We start from the raw sequence: 19,882 nt of genomic DNA on the forward strand, positions 1-19,882 counted from the left end.
TATGGTATTTTGTTACAGCAGCCCAAGCTGACCAATACATACCCCTTGGAATTCCACAAAGATCCCCAGTCATGGCTTTCTTCTTCCTTCAAAAGGTTTTTCAAAACTTTCTTCTCTCCGAATTTCCCCTCATACTGATCGCTCCATTCCTATGCCTCCTCTCAGAAGTTTAGCTTCATATAAAGCTATGTTCTTATTCACAGAACTCTTTTCAGTTCTTATTCATCCATGTATTATATTTTGCCTCCTCACCTACTTGATAAGCTTCTCAAATGAGAGGGGTAATGTGTATAATTCTGTTATAATTTCTTTTCTTTAAAACACAAATTTTTTATCATTTCCACCAGTACTCAGTTATGATTGCTTCCTCTTTTCCTGTCATTGTAGGTCCCACACTCTATATGGCCTGAAGCTTATAGGAAAGACAATAACAGATAATCCAAAATGGCTAATACACAAACACTATGTTGAAAGTTCACTCCATCAAGTTTAATTCCAGAGTTTCTGAGGAACATTATCATTTAGAGTGCCAAGAAATACAAAGAGGGTAGAAGGTGACTAAGTACACTTTAAGGCTTGCTCCTTCTTGTTGTTATATTATGAACAGTTGAGGCAGTTCTTGAAATGGCATCCCTTGAGCCCAGCAGCTTTGTAGGAGAACAGGAAAGGGCACGTCCAGTAGGGAGGACACTGACAGTCTCTGCTTGCCCACAGGCCTGGCCTACGTGACCCGCTCTAAAGCTATTCTGACTGTAGCATCAGCTCAGCCTCACACTGGAAAACTCAAGCCCAGTTTTACCAATGGCTTTTAGAAAATAAGACTTCCAGATGCAAACCAAAGACCAATTTCCTAAATTTTAATACATCAAAGAAGATATTTTTCTTTGCTACCAAGCCCATGTTCTACGCAAACAACATTTCCTGAGATGTATGTAAGGGAAAGGTGCAGTGCGCAGTGACAATGGCAGGAACAGACCAGAACTTAAACCTATGCTCACTAATTGGATGCTGAGCAGAATGCCTCAGCAGGCCCCAGGAGCTGATCTCCCCCAGACCATTACAGCTGGGAGGATGGAGTGATGGTGTGGATCAACTCCTCATTTTCTGGGCAAGGAAGCTAAGGCCTGCAAGAAGGAATGACGTGCCCAGTGGCTTATGATTTACTCACATGGTCATAAATATCGGTTCAAACTCGGCTCGGAAGCTTACATGCCGCCCCAGAGGAGAGCAGATTTGTTTGTGTGGGTGTGTTTTATAGCTCTTGTCATTTTAAAATACACTCGTTGATTCTTTGTCTCACATTTTCTCAGGTCGTGAGGAAATCCTTCCAAATGTGCTCTGCTTGTGAAAAGAAACGTGAGAATGGATGGAAGGAGGAAAGGAAGGAAAGGAACACGGAAGGGAGGAAGCTGACCTCCTATCCTCCTCCGCAGACTTTTCTATTCCCCCGTATCCCCAGCTCTGCTTTCGCCACGGCTCCGTTCCCTCCCCAGCTCCCTCTATTTTCCACAGCCCAGGAGGCCGGCCGACTGGGCTTTGCGTTTCGGAAACCCTCGCGCTGCTGCCGGCGCTGGGCATGCTCAGACGCCCAGGACGGGCTTTTTTCCCCTTCCAACTTTGGCAGCTCTCCCACCCGCAGCCCGAAGGGGCAGGTCCGCACAGCTCCCTCGGTGCGAGCAAACCCGGAGAAATTATCCGCGCCCGCGAAGGCAGCGAGATGGGGGGGCTCGTTGGGCAGCTCCGGGTTTCGAGGGCGCTTCCAAGGGGCGCGCGACGCCCGGGTGGCCGCCCTCCGCGCGGGGGCGCGCGCCCGTTGAAGGGGCCGCTGTCCGAGGACACGTGCGCGGGAGCGCGCTCCGGGAGTGGTCGCGGGGCCGGGATGGTGGGACCGGCGGAGGGGGCGGGCGGAGCCGCGGGGGGCGGGAGCGCGCTGTGGGAGTGGTCTCCGGGGGCGGGTGGGCGGGGCGAGGATGGTGGGAGGGGCGAGGCCTCGGTGGGGGCCCGGGGGCGGGGCGGAGCGGGGCGGGGCCACAGGGGGCGGGAGCGCGCTCCGGGAGTGGTCGCGGGGCGGGGCGGCGGCGGCGCGCGGACGCCAGCTCCCTGGGCTTCTGGAGGCTGCGGCGCGGCCAGCGGCAGGAGGCGGCGGTAGCTGTTGCCAGAACCCCGACACCCGGACTTGTGGGGCACCGAGGGGCACCGGGAGCGGAGCGGCCGTGGGGAGCAGCGCGGTGTGCGGCCCCTTTGTGGACAGCGCCTTCCCAGCCGGTCAGGAGGGGCGGCGGAGGTGGCCGGCGCCGGGAGGGTGGATCGCCCGCGTCCGGAGAGGAAGCGCTCACCTGCGTTGGGGACTGCACGGCCGGAGGGCGCCGCGCTCTCGCTCGGGCACGATGGGCTGCACGCTGAGCGCCGAGGACAAGGCGGCGGTGGAGCGCAGTAAGATGATCGACCGCAATCTGCGCGAGGACGGCGAGAAGGCGGCGCGCGAGGTCAAGCTGCTGCTGCTCGGTAAGGGCCGGCGCCGGCCCGGGGCCCGGGGGGCGGCGGGGGCGGGCGCGGACTCCGGGGCGTGCGGAAACCCGGGGGACGTGTCCCGGCCGCCGATGGCGCGTGTGGTAGTGCCCGAGATGGTGTCCGAGGGAGCGTGTCCGGTCCTCGTCCCCCCTCCTCGGCCGGGGAGGACTCCCCGCGGTGGGCGGGAGCTTCGCTTCCCTCGCTCGCGCTGGTGTGGACCCCCGAGGGCCGAGGAGTGGATCTCGAGGAAGCCCTTTTCTTTGGAGTTAGCTCCGCCGTGTGAGGATGAAGGGCACCCGCACAGTAAGAGCCCCCCACCCTTCCTACAAGGTGCGCTCTCGCGGTTGTGGTTCCCCACGGGCAGGAGCGCCAGGCTTTGTGAAGTCAGCGCACCTTCTGCGGGGCCTCCGTGGCTTGCAGCGTGTCTCCACCGGCGACTCGGTCAGTGTGAAGGGAGCACTGATTGCATTGACCCCCCGTGAGAAAGTAGGCTATGCTGGGTGCTCCATTTCTGTTACTGTGGGGTCCCGGAAACCACCAGAGTTGGTAACATTTGCTCTAGTGAGATGCTCGAGCGGAGAAAGCCGATGGGAAAGGTGCGAGAGGGTCACGCCGAAGACGGCACTCCTGGCCGCCTCACTTTCGGATGGATGAGGTTGGCCAGGTACTCGCCAAGGCTTTCATTTGTTCTTAGCATTGTTCTCTTAGTGAAACGCTGTGTGAAGGTCTTTTCCAGTTGTTTGAAAGGAGAGAACATAAAAAGAGTGAGCCAGGGTTTTGACTGAGGGATACATTAGGAAATATTCACAGCCTAAGATTTGTAGTTGTATGAGTTAGGGTTTTCTTTTGTTTGCTTGTTTCCCCCCCCCACCCTATAGTATTTAAGTAGATGAAAGGTTTCTTACAATCTTAATTTGCACTCTCAGCGGTTGCTTTTAATTTTATAACAGTTATAATAAAAGGCAAATATTGCACAAGCTTCTGTTTCATTAGTTTAATGACTGCAGGAAAAATGGTGGTTTTTTTCCTCCGTTACTAGTAGGCTTAGAAGCAGAAACTTGGCGTGACTAAAAGTAATAATGATCTGAGTCATTTTTCGAGCGAACTGTGAAATAACTTTGCATTTTAAAGACCTGGCTGGCTTTCTTCACCCCCACCCCCAACATTAATCTTTCTCAGTTAATACTGTTTGCTTAAGTTTTTACATTAATAAGAAATACCCTATTTTGACGAGGGGAGTGTATTTTTAGTGTATTGAACATAAAAGAGACACACCTTGGTATGGAAACATGTAGATGCTCCTCTTATGAATTGAATGTACTTGAGGCAAAAATGCAAAAAAAATGATTAAAAAGTTATTTTCCTGCAGTTTCTGCACTCCTGCTCTGATATATTATTTCAGTGTATTGTAGTGTGACTCTTAGTTTGAGCCAGCCGTCCACCATGTTTAAAGCAGTTGAAAAATGAACCCTCTGGTGTTATTTTATGCTTTAACTAGATGTCTGTTAGAGAGAGACGGACTGGGATAAAGGTCCAGGAAGTTGGGTTTTGCTTCTACTCAGAAGAGATCGGTGTTTCTCAGTCTTAGCACTGTTGGCATTTTGGGTAGGATGCTTCTTTGTGGTGCAGGCTGTCTTGTGCATTGTAGGATGGGAGCATGTCTTTGGCCTCTACCCATTAGATACCCGTTGTAGCCCCCTCAACCTGTGACCCTTGAAAATGTCTTCATATATCCCCAGATGTCCTGTGGGGGCAAAAATTAACCTCTGCGAGAACCACTGTTCTAGATTAATAAGTAAATATAGTTGAATGTGTAATGAAGAACCAAAAGTTGCATCTCTATAGCCAACTATAAGAGAGAGTTATGAGAAAGTGTAGCAGAGTCGTGATTTTCAGAAGAAATTGCGGAATTTTTGTTTCTCTGTGCCAGTAATGTCAGAAAGATTTCTAAATGATTTTTGAAATCTTTAGGTAACTGAGTTCCGTCTGCTGTCTTCTCTGGCTTGAGTCTTTTCCCTGCATCTCTTCTCTGTGTGGAGATTCTGCCGCATTCCTGGCTTGTGGGCCCAGCACTCCTCCTCCTTCCCCTCAGTGTCTGTCTTACTCCCACTGAACTCTACCCTTTTGCCCAGAATTCTAGCACCCTAGTTCCTATAAACAGAATACTGGCTTACTTATTTAGGAAATCATAATTCTTGAAATGTTTGAAAACATTTCTTTTTCCCCTGATTTGACTTTAGCGGGAAGTGTTGACCTTTGGTTCTTTTCTGGATGTTTAACGTCATATATATAAGCAAGTCAGTGGAATCGTTCCATATAAAACACGGCAACCGAATCAACTAGGAATATAAAATGGTTTCCAGGTAATCTGTAACGAGGGTCACTTCCATTTACATCAGGTCTTCTACCTCTTCTATTATTTTGTTTTTCTCATCACATGATTTTTTTTTTCATTTAAGGCAAAAAGCCTCTAAAATATATTTAAGACATATATTAAATAGTTCATTATATTGCATTTTTCCTTACGGCCTGTATTGTCTTTTTAGACATCTGGGTTGAAAGATTCAGGTATGAAACACACATTATTAGTAAAAAGCTTTGGGTAGTGGGTATCTATTATAATTTTTTTTTAAAAATCAGAGGTATTTCACTATCTTTGTTAGGAGCAGTGAATTAGGTCTTAGAAAAGAGAAGACCTAGTCTAATCATTGGCCTAAAGGAAATTAGCTCAGCCTTTGGGTGGTTCAGTTCTTCAGGTTTTAGTATTAGATTAGGTCTTAGGTATTAGTATTAGTTTTCAGGCTTTAGCATTAGAATAATAATCCTAAGTAGAGAAACTTAGTTTAATAATGAAAGTTTTCTTTCCATTGTATATGGCTCAGGGGAATACATTTTTTATTGTTATATCTTTGACCATGTTACAATTTGTCATCCTTTTAAGGGCAGTATCATTAGGCCTGGACCATTGCTTCAGGGAGATGTTCTTGTACATACGGGTACTTTATTATAATTTTCAAATATCTAAGGAGTTAGATTAAATAAAAGTAAAATGTTCATGAATTAGTTCTTCATAAATCACTTCACTCCAAAGCTTTGAGTTTTTATTCTTCTGCACTCTACCTCATTATCCTTCCATCCACTCCACTCCTCCTCGCAAGTAAAAGTCCATAGCCTCATCTCCTCCTGGAGCTTGGTTTAAATGTTCTAGGTCGAGTGAAAATGAGGAGAGGGATTAGATCTCTTCTGCTTGGTGAGTGTTTTTTCCGTTGCTACCGCAACCGGCTGTGTGACAAGCTCCATCGTTAATCTTTTCTGTTCCCTGTGAATTTGCCTTATGACTTCTTAGTTGAAAAATTCTGGCATTGCAGGACTTTGGATTTTGCGTTGATTTAGCTATTTCTTAGAACTGGCTCAGGATCTTAGATGTCAGAAAGACTACTTTCTTGAATAAATGGACCTGGTATTTCATGGATTGTCTGCTTCTCTCTGTCTCTTCCACCTCATATTGGCAAGTACTTTGATAGAAGCCACAGGTGGTATTGCAGTATGTTCTGAAACGGCTGATTTTTCTGTATCCTCTCTTTGTTTGTTTCTTTTTTTTCCTGAAGAAGATTAGCCCGGAGCTAACATCTGATGCCAGTCCTCCTCTGTTTGCTGAGGAAGGTTGGCCCTGGGCTAACATCTGTGGCCATCCTCCTCCCCTTTATATGGGGAGGCTGCCACAGCATGGCTAGACAAGAGGTGCGTCGGTCTGTGCCCGGGATCAGAACCTGTGAACCCTGGGCCACTGAAGTGGAGCGTGAGAACTTAACCGCTGTGTCACTGGGCAGGCCCCAAAGTATCCTGTTTTTCATTCTCACCTCTATAGTTGAGGTTCTGCTCTGCCTCTGGCAGCCTAATTCCAATAGGCTTTCCTGCTTCCCGTCTTTGCCCCTAGCCTGTTCTTCCTATGTAGATGTCATGCTCCTTCCTCACTCAACCTTTGTTGGCTTCTCCATTGCCTGCAGAATAAAAGCTTCTTCTACACCTGGCTTCCCTCTGTCTTTATACTCTTCCTCAGGGCACCCTCCTCCTCTAGACAGACACAGCTGACATATGGGGAAGCATATTTGCACTCCGGCTTCCCGTGTTGTTTAGCCTTATGCCCGGCCTTTTTCCCCACTGGCGCAAGCACTTTACCGGCAGAATCTTTGTAAGTCATCCTTCGTGTCACTAACATCCCATTTACTTTGCCATGTGCATAATTAGTTCTTAATTGTGTTAATATCTTGTGTAGGATTAGGACTTACCTAGAATATAAACTTTATGCTTTGCCATTTTCAGTATCGATGGGAATAAATAACTACCCAGCCAAACAAAAAGGAATAGTAATAGTATGTGATAACCAAAATAAGTGTATAGTATCTCAAAGCAAATTGTTTGGTTTAAGAATTTTTTTCCGTATTTATAAGAACTTTTCACAGTCATTATATTATTTGATAAATTAGAGAAAATGACAATGGATAGTCATTGGAGCAGAGGGTCTGCTCTGGTTGTGCAGTTGTGTTATTCCTTAAAACATGTTTTTTTGGTAAGAATAGATCTCATTTTTGGCTTCTTTCAACTATAAATAAAGAGCATAAATCTTGTTAAATTTATCGATGATAGGAAATATAATACCTATCTTATAGGATTTAGTGGAAGATTTATTTAAATCTGAAAAAGATCACTATAATTTCTTAAACAAAAATTGAATTTCCAACCAAAATCTTAATTTTTATTTTGTCATGCATCTCTCTTCTTGGAAAATTCGGGGTACCACAAACTCACATGGGAGGACCTGAATGTACTTGTCCCATTTCTAGGTCACATATTTCTTGGTCACATGTTCCAACATGCAGTTACCTAGTGTGTGACTTCCCAGAGTGTGACACTGGTGAAGCGCAGATCCCAGATGGCATGTGATCCATATGAACTGAGGTCAGTGGCACCTAATCAATGTCGTGCTTAGGTTGCTTTCTGTCGTAATTTCTTAAATACTAATTAAAAACCTTAACAGAAAGAGGGCAAAATAATTTTAAAATGAATGTTTATTACCATACACTTTGTGGCTTTAATACAATGCAGAATTTATTAATTTTACATTTCTGAAGGTCAGAAGTCCAAAATGGGTTTCCCCAGGCTAAAATCAAGATGTCAGCAGGGCTTATTGTCCTCTAGAGGTCTTGGAGAAGAATCCATTCCTTCGCCTTTTCCAGCCTCTGTCTAGAGGCTGCCTCTTTTTATTGGCTCATGGCACCTTTATCTTCAAAGCCAGAGATGGCTGGTGGAGTTTTTCTCATGGAGCATGGCTTTCCTGCCTCCCTCTTCCACTTATGAGGACCCTCGTGATTACACTGGGCCCACCCAGATAATCCAGGATAACAGATCATCTCAAAATCTTTATCTTAATCGCATCTGCATAGTTCCTTTTGCCCTGTGGGGTAACATGTTCACAGATTCCAGAGACTCGCACATGGGTATCTTTGGGGGCTGTTATTCTTCCTACCACAGTCTGCCCTCTGGCCCCCAAAGATTCATGTCCATCTCACATGCAAAATGCACTTACCCTGTCCCAACATCTCCAGAAGTCTCAACCTGTTACAGCATGAACTCAACGTCCAAAATCTGATCCAAATCTCATAATCTAACCCAGTATGGGTGAGATTCTGGGTATAATCCATACTGGAATAAAATTCTTCTCTGTGCACCTAGAAAACACAGTATCTGCTCCTAGAATATAATGGTGAGACAGGCCTGGGATATCAGTTACAGACATTCCCTTTCAAAAAGGGAAGAAGTGGGAAGAAAAAAGGAGTCATCAGTCACATGTACTTTCCAAGCTGCGTTAGGTTTCAAGGCCTAACAGTAATCCTCTGGGCACTGGGCTGCCCTCGGAGTCATCCTTCCTTTTTAATGAAAGGTGGCACATGTTTTTGCAGCTGAGTACTTTTATCAGCCTGTTTCTTGCCTGTAGAATTACGGTGATCTGAGAGCATTCTTTTATTTTGTACTCTCTTAATTTATCTTTTTCCTCTCCCACTTTACTATAACCAGCAAGAAAAAAAAACACCTTGCACTTTCAACAGTTTGCTTGGAAATCTCCTCATCTAAATATCCAGTTCATCGCTTACATGTTCTGCTTTCCAGATACCTGCAGGACGTCATTCACTTAGGCTTTCCATCACTGTATGACAAGGATCCCCTTTCCTCTAGTTTCTAGTAACACGTTGCTCTTTTCCATCTGAGTCCTCTCCAGCAGCACATTTAAAGTCCGTATGTCTATCAACAGTCTGTTCAGGACAGTTGAGGTATTTTCTAAGATCATATATGTTTTCTCTGCCGTGTTCCTCACTTCCATCTGAATCCTCACTAGGAGAGACCTTAACATCTGTATTTCTAACAGTGTGTCAAGGCAGTCTAGGCTTTTTCTATCATGCTCCTCAGAATTCTTTCAGCCTCTGCCCGTTGCCTAATTCCAAAGCCATTTCCACATTTTTGGTATTTGTTACAGCAGCACCCACTTCCAAATATCCTTATTGATATCTCGTGTATAACTTTAGGGAATGTGTAATGATTGTAATTTTACATTCTTCAATCCTTTGTAATTTATGTAACTATCATGGTAACAGCAAAATCACCAGTTTTTGGTGCTTCATATTCAACCCATGGTATTTCATTTGAGACATGGTGTGAAAAAGAATAAGAGTTTTCTTTGCCTTCTCTTCAGTGAACTTTTTCCTGACCATCCAGTCTTCCTTCCTCTCCCTTCCTAATTACACCATTTTGAAATCATCTTCTGCATTTACTTTTTTACTGTCTGTTGCATCTCTCTATGGGTTTGGCTCCATCAGAGCATGAATCCTGTTCAACTTGTTTATCACCTAGTGGGGTGATATAGTAGTCCTTTGATAAATGTTGATTAAATGAATGACTAGATAAATTATTGAACATTAATTCTGACTAATAGTCTTTAAATGGAAAAAGTTGATACATTTTCCTTGTGCCTTGGGTAATTTTAGTAAATTTTGTATCCCCAGTGTATCCCCATTTATCTCTTTTGTATCTTGCTGGTTAGAGTAACCAAGACCTACTACGTTATTTCTCACATAGTTCTAAAAAATGAAATTAATTTGGAGGACCTAATTCCTTTCTTTTTAGTTTATTCATTTTATTTATTTAAATTTCAGTTGTACAGCATTATATTTCAACTTCTGTCTAGACTACATGTGTTCCCCACCAAAAGTCTAGTTGCCATACACGTGCCGCTTTACCTCTTTTGCACTCCCCTCCCCCTAACCACCAATCTGTTCTCTGTTTGTTTGTTTATCTTCCACTTAAGAGTGAAATCATACAATATTTCTCTTTCTTTGTCTGACTCACTTCGCTTAGCATAATACCCTCAAGGTCTCTTCATGTTGTTGCAAATGGCAAGATTTCATCTTTTTTTTATGTCTGAGTACTATTCCAGTGTGTATTTTATATATACCACATCTTGTTTATCCATTCCTTCATTGATGGGCACTTAGGTTGTTTCCAAGTCTTGGCTATTGTGATTTATGCTGCAGTGAACATGAGGGTGCATATATCTTTTCAAATTAGTGTTTTCGTTTTCTTTGGATAAATACCCAGAAGTGGAATGGCTGGATCATATGGTGGTTCTGTTTTAAATTTTTTCTTTCTTTTTTTTTTGTGTGAGGAAGATCAGCCCTGAGCTAACATCTGCCAATCCTCCTCTTTTTTTTTTTTGCTGAGGAAGTTTGGCCCTGGGCTAACATCTGTGCCCATCTTCTTCCACTTTATATGGGACGCCGCCACAGCATGGCCTGACAGGCGGTGTGTCCGTGAGCGCCCGGGGTCCGAACCGGCGAATCCTGGGCCACCGCAGCAGAGCACGCGCACTTAACTGCTTGTGCCACCCGGCCGGCCCCTGTTTTAATTTTTTGAGAAAACTCCACACTGTTTTCCGTGGTGGCTACACCAATTTACGTTCCCATCAGCAGTGTACAAGGATTCCTTTTTCTCCACATCCTCTCCAACACGTGTTATTTCTTGTCTTTTTAATAACATCCATTCTGAAGGGCATGAGGTGATATCTCATTGTGGTTTTGATTTGCATTTCCCTAATAATTAGTGATGTTGAGCATCTTTTCATGTGCCTGTTGGCCATCTCTATATCTTTGGAAAAATGTCTGTTCAGATCCTCTGTCCATTTTTTAATCAAGTTGTTTGTTTTTTCCTTTGCTGTGCAGAAGCTTTTTAGTTTGATGAAGTCCCTTGTCTATTTTTTCTTTTGTTTCCTGTGCCTGAGCAGATATATTCAGAAAGATGCTGCGAAGATCTATGTAGGTTGGTGTTGAAAAGTGTACTGTTGAAAAGTGTACTGCCTATGTTTTCTTTAGGAGTTTTATGGTTTCAGGTCTTACATTCAAGTCTTTAATCCATTTTGAGTTAATTTTTGTGTATGGTGTAAGATAGTGGTCTACTTTCATTTTTTCGCATGTGGCTGTCCAGTTTTCCCAGCACCATTTGTTGAAGAGTCTTTCCTTTCTCCATTCTATGTTCTTGGCTCCTTTGTCAAAGATTAGCTGTCCATAAATGTGTGAGTTTATTTCTGGGCTCTCAGTTCTGTTCCATTGATCTGTGTGTCTGTTTTTCTGCCAGTACCATGCTGTTTTGATTATTATAGCTTTGTAGTATATTTTGAAATCAGGGAGTGTGATATCTCCAGCTTTGTTTTTGTTTTCTCCCCCCTCAGGATTGCTTTGGCTATTTGGGGTCTTTTGTTATTCCATATAAATTTTAGAATTCTTTGTTCCCTTTCCATGAAAAATGTCATTGGGATTTTGATAGGGATTGCTTTGAATCTGTAGATTGCTTTAGGTAATAGGGACATTGTAACTATGTTAATTCTTCCAGTCCATAAGCACGGAATATCTTTCCATTTCTTCCTGTTGTCTTCAATTTCTTTTCAACAATGTCTTATAGTTTTCAATGTACAGGTCTTTCACCTCATTGGTTAAGTTTATTCCTAGGTATTTTATTCTTTTTGTTGGGATTGTAAATGGGATTGTATTCTTGATTTCTCTTTCTGCTAGTTCGTTATTAGTGTGTAGAAATGCAACTGATTTTTGAGTGATGTGTGAGGAAGATTGGCCCTGAGCTAACACCTGTTTCTAACCTTCCTCTTTTTTACTTGAGGAAGATTGCCGCTGAGCTAACATCTGTACTAGTCTTCCTCTATTTTGTACGTGGGACGCCACTGCAGCATGGCTTGATGAGCGGTGTATAGGTCCATGCCCAGGACCCAAACCCTCGAACCCTGGGCCATTGAAGCGGTAGTGCGCCAACTTAACCACTACACCACTGGGCTGGCCCCACAACTGAGTTTTGTATGTTGACTTTGTGCTCTGCAACTTTACTGTCTTCATTTATTATTTCTAATAGTTTTTTAGTGGATTCTTTAGGGTTTTCTGTATATAAAATCATGTCATCCGTAATAGTGACAGTTTTACTTCTTCCTTTCCAATTTGGATTGCTTTTATTTCTTTCTCTTGCCTAATTGCTCTGGCTTAGACTTCCAATACTATGTTGAATAAGAGTGGCAAGAGTGGGCACCCTTGTCTTATTCTTGTTCTTAGAGGGATAGCTTTCAGTTTTTACCATTGAGTATGATGTTAGCTGTGAGTTTATCATACATGGCCTTTATTATGTTGAGGTATTTTACTTTTATATGCATGTTTTGAGAATTTTTACTGTAAATGGATGCTGAATCTTGTCAAATGCTTTCTCTGCATCTGAGATGATCATGTGATTTTTATTCTTCATTTTATTAATGTGGTGTATCATGTTGATTGATTTGCAAATATTGAGCCATCCTTGCATCCCTGGAATAAATCCTATTTGATCGTGGTGTGTGATCCTTTTAACGTATTCTCATATTCAGTTTGCAAGTATTTTGTCGAGGATTTTTGCATCAACGTTCTTCAGCGATATTGGCCTGTAATTTTCTTTTTTGTGTGTCCTTCTTATCTGGTTTTGGTATCAGAGTAATGTTGGCCTCATAACATGAGTTGGAAGTGGGAGACCTAATTCTTGTTGCATGATCAGAAAAATACTGTTTGACTGTTGGTAAATTAAGTGGTAGAGTGAAATGTGATATTTATATTTGAATATTCTGGACACTTCGTTTTCAACATGATTGTTACATTGCTACCTCACGTGTTATTTGACTGCTTTCTTAAAATGTGTACGGTAATACAATGAGGCGTTCAGTATAGTCTCACAACCATGTTTGTCACACAGGATGATGGGATTGTGAATAACTGTGGCATTCAGGAGCCAGCAGGGTGCTCAGAAACTCACCACAGTCTCTTCTTTATGTCTTACCTGTCTTCATGTGTTGAGAATTATCTCTGAGGGGATTTGTAAAGTGCGTTCTATGTTTTTGGTGTGGAATTATGCCTGAGGTGTACCAGATCCTTAAGATCATTTGTAGTCTACTTAGGGAAATACAATATATACATATAAATAATTCCTCATAATGGCAAGTGGGGAGGAAGGTAGTATAAGAGAGACCAGGGGAGGTGAGCTTCAGTATTGGGGTCTTCATTATAGATCTTGTGGGATGAGGGTGGAGGGAGCATGCCTCTCAGAAATTACTGTGGTAATAAATCTGTCCATTTTCTTCATGTATTTCTGAGTTTGCTTTCCAATCCTGATTGGCTGTGAGCTCTGTATTGTATAGAAACCTACAATCTAAAAGAGACTTTGCTATCTATAATTTAGTTTTCTTATATTCTCCACGTACAAGGAATTTTATCCCTCCAAAGTTTATTTAGCTCTGTAGGGAGACTGTCCAGATAGGGAAAGGCGGTTGACCCAGAACTCCAGCAGTAAAATGTTTTCCTTGAGACCTTGGCCAGGTTATCCCAGTTCTGTAAGCTTCAGTTTTCTTTTCTATAAATGGCAGATGGTAAATGTACCTACCTCATAGGGCTGGGGGACAGAGTAATCTAGTGCATCTAAAGTATTTGGAACAGTACATGGGACATAAGTTCTTAATGAATATAAGCTGATATTATGAATACTTTAGAGACTCCTTGGGTTCAGCCCTTCCTCCCTGCCTCCTTGCAGTTTGATTCATTTGTGGTGATAGATGTTAAATCCTTCTGTTGGCTCTTGTGAGCAAAGGGGGTGTTCATAGGAAAGACTTCAAGAAGTATAAAATCAACCTTAATTACTAGTTTTTGATCCCACCATAGCTTCCTTGTGGGACTGGGATTTCTGTGACCAGTCTCCCCACTGGGAATAGACTTGGTAAATACCTGTGCTATGTGAAGAATTCTGTAGAGTGAATTTTAAGTAATTGGAAAACTTTACACATGATTTAAAAGTGGTTTTCTCTCCATTTTATTACCCAGTTTTAGAATAAATGAAATAATTTCCTGCAAACTTTCCTTTTATCTTTCTTGAAAATAAAACAAAGCTATTTTGTTTTATGTATAATTTCATAATTTGAGTTGATTCAAATGAATGTACCATTTCTCAGGAGAGTTTGTGATTCCTTCCCGCAAATTTTAAAACCTCTCTGAAACTCCCTGTACTGATGACTCAAAGAGATTCCTAGTAAAACTCCAGAATTACCGTGAATTTACTTTTAAGAGACAAGCAGCATATCTTGAAAAGTAGCAGTAATCTTGATATAGAAACAACGAAGCATTGAACGTGTAGTATTTATGCCTTTTAATAGTTTTTCAAAGGAATCCCTTAGGACTTAGCCCTGAGTTACCTGGAATTCCTTCTGTTTACTTTGCCTGTCTGAGGTACAGTCCAGATTTTTTTTCCTGTAATTTACTTATCTATATTACATTTTTTCTTCTTTGGGCACTTGCCTTTCATTTGACAGCCTTTCATGGTATTTAAGAGGCATGGAACCTGTAAATAAACCACACATAAGATCAATATAACGTAACAGGAGTTAGAAGGAAACTGCCCTCTTAGACATAGCTCTGAAGTTAATCTAATTTCAGGAATTACATTTGTATCTATACAGTTTAAAATTGATCCATGAATGGTTGCTCACGGAGGTTTCACCAACTGAGCACATCAGTGTAGCCAGCAGCTAGATCAAGAAATGTCTGCAGGGGTGTCCTGGGCCTGTAAAAAGTCGTAAGGCTGCTCAGTGAAGTTGGTGGAGGTGGTGAGGTGATGCTCCCCTAGTTCCAGGCCAGCGCTCTGCACTTGCTCCCACTCCAGCATCCTCTCCTGCCTCCCGGCCCTCCTCATCCACCCGGACTCCCTCTGCCATCTTCACACTTCTTAACAGACTCCTGTGTCCTGGTCCATAAACATTCTCAAGTCATGCCCACCATTAAAAGTAATAAAATCCAAACAAAACTGTTCATACCTGCCTTAGGTAATTTTTAATCTCTCATTTGTTCATCTCAACTTTTCAAAATATTAGGCTGCATTCCTGTTGTTACTTTTTCATTTTCCATTCACTTGTTCTTTTTTGGCTGAGGAAGATTAGCCCTGAGCTAACGTCTGCGTCCCTCTTCCTCTATTTTGTGTATGGGACGCCACCACAGCATGGCTCGATGAGTGGTATGTAGGTTTGTGCCTGGGATCCGAACCTGAGAACCTGGGCTGCTGAAGCAGAGCATGCAAACTTAACCACTACACCACGAGGCCAGCCCCTCCATTTGCTTTTTAGATTGCTTTTTATTTTAAAATTGTGGACTTTTTCAATGATGTAGAGGTATTGAGAAATATAACAGACACTCATGTAACCCACACCTACATATTTTTTTTAAAGAGCTAGCATCTTGTGGCCATCCTCTTTCTTCTTTCCTTCTGGAGTTTCTCTTACAATTAGATTGGGCTTCTCATTCTATCTTCTATAGCTCTTAACCTCTCTGCGGTTTTTTATCTCTTTATCTTTTTGTGCTACTTATACATTTTCTAGTTCACTTTCTCTATTCAGTAATAACCTAATCTGCCTTTTAGTGTATTGAATTTTTAATTTTAATGGTGACATTTTTATTTCCAGAAACTATTTCTAATCTTTCTGTTAAAAATAGTTTATTATTTCTATTCTTCTATTTTCTAACTTTTTAAAAAGTCATTTTCATTATACCATACTTATTTCAAAGTCTCTTTGTGAAAAATTTATTGTTTGAAGTTCTTGGGGTTCAGCTGCTTGTATTGTCTTGACTGTATCTCACGGTAGATTGTGTTCTCCTGTAATTTTTTTGTGAGCATGTATTAACTGGCACGTGGCCTGTGAATCCTGTGCACCCTGGGTGCCGGCAGTTTTCCTTTCAGTCTGGTGGGTTGAGGGTGGAGGGCAGGCTTATTTCTGATTTACCAGAACACATTACTCTCAAACTGAAGGCAGCTTCCAGACTCTCCCCAATATAGTCAACCACTTTCTCCCTCTTCCTGTTTTTTCTCTCTGAGTTGGTGGCACCACCAATCCTTGACTTCTCATTTGCCTTTACACTCAGTCAAAGCTCCATTGACTTTATTTTCTAAATAGTTTACTTGTGTTTCTGCCTCGCTTTTTATCATCCTGCAACACTGAATTTATGATTTCCCTCATTCTTGTGCTCTTTTTTGCCTACCTCCACCCTGTGCTCATATGGTCTCTGCTTAGGATGAGAGGTTTATGAGTGTGCGTGTGCGTGTGTGTGTGTGTGTGTGTGTGTGGTGGGGAGGGTCTCCCATTTCTGCTCTGGGGTCCTCACTGACGTCCATCAGGCCACTGTCCCTTGCATCCAGCTTGTTTCTTGTCTGCTGGCATCCACTGCTCAAGTGTGAATATCCTGTTGGTCCGTTATGTCTCATTTTGGTCACAGCCAGGACCATCTCTCTTCCTGTCTTGGCCCTCCTTCATCTCTCATGGATGCTGTGGACCTCCCAGTCTCTGTTTTCCCTGGGCAGCCCTCTGCTGCAGAGCCAGTACATGGTAGCCAGGCTCTTGGCTATCTTGAGTGCTCTCCCTTCTCTGGTTACCTCAAGCATGTGGCAAATCATATGTTGCATCCATTCTGCGGTGGTGGCAAGGTGCTGGGGAGAGATGGGCTCAGGTGTTCCCTCTGCTTAACCACTCTTCTCTACCAGGCTGCTTGGATGTGTTCCTGCCTAGGCGACTTGATCCTCCCAGGATCCCAAATAGGCCCCTCTGCTGTTAGCAGTCTCTTCATCTTCTCTCACTTACCATTCGCCTCTGAAACTGGCCCAAAGATGTGCTCAAGATAGAAGTGACTCCCGGCCTCCCTTATCCCCATCTGCCTTCTGCAGTTGCTACTAGGCCACCGATCTTGCTGCTCCACATGTGCTCACCTTATTTTCCTCAATTAGCTCTTCTTAAACTTCAACTTTAATATGCACAGAAATAAGTTGGAATCTTTTAAAATGCAGATTCTCGTTTAGTAGGTCTGGGGTAGGGCCTGAGATTCTGCATTCCTCACAAGCTCTTAGGGGATGCCTTTGCTGCTGAGCCACAGTCCAGTCCATACTTGGAGAAGCAGAGTCCTAGAGCAGGTGATCCTCCTGGATCGTTTCCATTTATCCATTTCATAAGCATTTTTCAAGACTTAGTCCATTGTCGCCACATTCATGAAGCCTCTCCTAACCTTGTTAATAAAGTTTTAAACAATGCCTTGCACAAAGTAAGCACTCATTATGTTTTATACATTCACATATATTACACAAATATATACAATGCCCGTCATACTTATTATATAGTTAAACTTCTTCTAATGTTGATCTGAAACCTTTTTTTTTAGTAGTGCATTTTGAGAAAAACTGATATAATCTTGCATGGAAACATGCGCTTCCTGGAGAGTGATCAAAAACTATAATTAGTGATAATGAATCTTCTGTGTATTTAGCAAGAACTTTTAGAGTGAATTTCTTCTTTTGATGAGATAGTTATTCAGGTCAGGTTGAATGTGACCTTATAATAATGTTTTATGAATGTTGTCATCTGGTAATCTTCAAGATGAAATTCCTTTGTCAGAAGTAAATAAAGGATGGTTGCAAATCTGAGAAAGTTTATAGTCATTGGTCTTGAAATAAATGATCGTACTATTTTTATATCAGCTTAGCCCTCCTTATCTCTGTGCGCATACAACATAATTGCTGTTGCCTTTGAAAGGGAATTCCGATCTTTGAAGACTATCTTTCACATTAATATTTACTGACAAGTACCTACAAAATATGAAACATTTTGTGTTTAAATATAGCATAAATGATCTATAACTTATGCTTTTATCATAGTATCGTTTGCTGGTTAGGCTTAACTTTGTTAGTTATGACATCTGGTTCTTATGAAACATATGTAAATTCATTTGACAAATATTTCTAGAATGCCAGCTCTGTGGCCTGCATTATCTTGGTATCTGGAAATAGAACAATTTTTGGGAAGCTGATATTGATTAAAGTAGACAAAACATTCTTTAAGCGTTTTACCATTAGATAAAAACAATATGGTTGTTTTGGCTTGTTTAGTTATAAGTTTTAAGTATAAAAAATGGGTTCTGGGTTTCTTCTCCCATTTGTCTTAGTATGCCTTTGTAGTAGATCATTTTAGCTTTGTTTTGCATGATTGCCTTTTATGCATCAGGTTGAATTTTATTGCTTTTTGCCAAAAGCTATTCAAAACCTTTCAGAGCAAAGAACAAGTAATGAGCTCCCAGTAACTTATGCTGAGCACATGGTGATGCTTAGAATTTCAGAACTAATTTCCTGAAGAGTTACCAACCAACAATGCAGCCTGTTGTAGTTTTAGCAGTCACATCTGAAATAACTTAAACTCTAGTATAAAAAGCACCGGTGTAAAGAGAGTGATTCTGAAAAGTAGAAAACTCTTAGCAGGCTCTTAATAGTGGCTGCCTTTGGAAAATCTGTCAGTGGGACTTACGCTTTATAATTCATAGACTTGTGTAGATTTTGAATTATATTTGGGTGTGTGTGGATGTTTTTGTTCATCGGTGAGCAAATGTTATTTTAAAAAACAAAAAAGTGTCAGAAAATTCAAGCATCAGAACTGTCAGATAAGGAACTTAATTTTTCTGAATAAAAGTAGAAAATGCCATGAGAATTTCTAGAATGGATCCTTATACATGGGGGAGTAAGTTGAGAGCTGAACTTTAATATTTTTAGACTTGTATAGAATTCTAGAAATCATTTGGCGTAATGGTTTGTCTGGATTTCTGAAAGTTAAGATTAGGTATTTAGATTTATGATAGCTTTAATCGTTAAATAGTATGTGGATACATCTGCAACCAAGATAGCCAGCTTATTTGATGGAACATTTTGAGTAAAAATATACAGGTGTAACTTACTTATGGTGTATTTCCCATATACATAGTCTGTTATTGAGGAAAGGTTGGTTTTTAATAATTTGTGTATCATTTACATTTGCTGCACTTTCAAGGTTTAGTTTACTGTAATTAAGGTTCTGTAACTTGATATGTGTGTGCCTTAAGTTGAAGCATTCAGCTGGAGCGTTTCTATTATTATAGTAATCTTCTGAATACGTTTCTTCTGCTAATAATGGATGATGTGATATAGATTCGAGATTGTTTCATGCTTTAATGCAGTCTACTGTTATAACTTCAGTGTAGAGACTTTATAAAAGACACATTCTGTCACTTTCTTGGGCATAAAATATTCACAAAGTGTTTTTCTTCCTTTCTAGCTATCTCTGTTTCTCTAATTTTGTATTTAATGTTTATATATCATTCTCTTATAAAAATAAATTGGCATCTGTGCTGGTAGATACGGTAAATATTTGGCATGGTAAATGTGTGAAGAACCCTTCTGTGTTTAGACAAGGCTCTTTACGTGCTGAGAAGAGATGCTCCTTGAATTAGCTCTAGCAAAGAGGGCATTATTACACAGAAGGCTCAGAGGAAACCAAGGCTGAAACTCTTCAAGCTGATGGGTCAGGAACCCAGGCTGGTGCCTTGGGCTCTGGAGCTGGACGCATTGCTGTGGTGCCTTCCATCTCGCCTTCTCGTTTCCTCACTTCTTGAGCTTTAAGCTCAGTCCATACCACTCACTGTCTCAAACCCTTCATTAGTTTTCCAAAAGCAGACAAATCTGATCTGCCCACCTCAGTTTTGCCCCAAACTATGGAGTCCTAGGCCTTTGGCAGGTGAAGAGTGGGCTCCATTAGGGTCAAATGCTCACTGCTTTCCGGTCCAGGCAGCTGTGGTGGGAGAGCAGTGCAGGGTCCCGGAGCCCCCTCCTCAGGAATGCCAAGGAAAGGGCGTAAGACTCTTTAAAAAAAAAAAAAAGGAGTGTGGTGCTGCTTCCAAATCCTTTATATAGCCAGTATCAC

General features: G+C 42.0%; 1 protein-coding gene across 1 annotated transcript in view; it reads left to right on the forward strand.

The window, feature by feature from the left end:
• The first annotated feature begins 2,107 nt into the window (after nucleotides 1-2,107).
• Nucleotides 2,108-19,882, forward strand: part of GNAI1 (G protein subunit alpha i1) — an 82,221-nt gene continuing 64,446 nt past the window's right edge. Inside the window, exon 1 of the mRNA XM_058524291.1 lies at nucleotides 2,108-2,505. Coding sequence (XP_058380274.1) covers nucleotides 2,388-2,505 — 118 coding nt within the window. The 5' untranslated portion in view covers nucleotides 2,108-2,387. The remainder of the gene's footprint in view (nucleotides 2,506-19,882) is intronic.

This window comes from Diceros bicornis, chromosome 3, assembly GCF_020826845.1.
Source record: "Diceros bicornis minor isolate mBicDic1 chromosome 3, mDicBic1.mat.cur, whole genome shotgun sequence".
Classification (NCBI taxonomy): domain Eukaryota; kingdom Metazoa; phylum Chordata; class Mammalia; order Perissodactyla; family Rhinocerotidae; genus Diceros; species Diceros bicornis.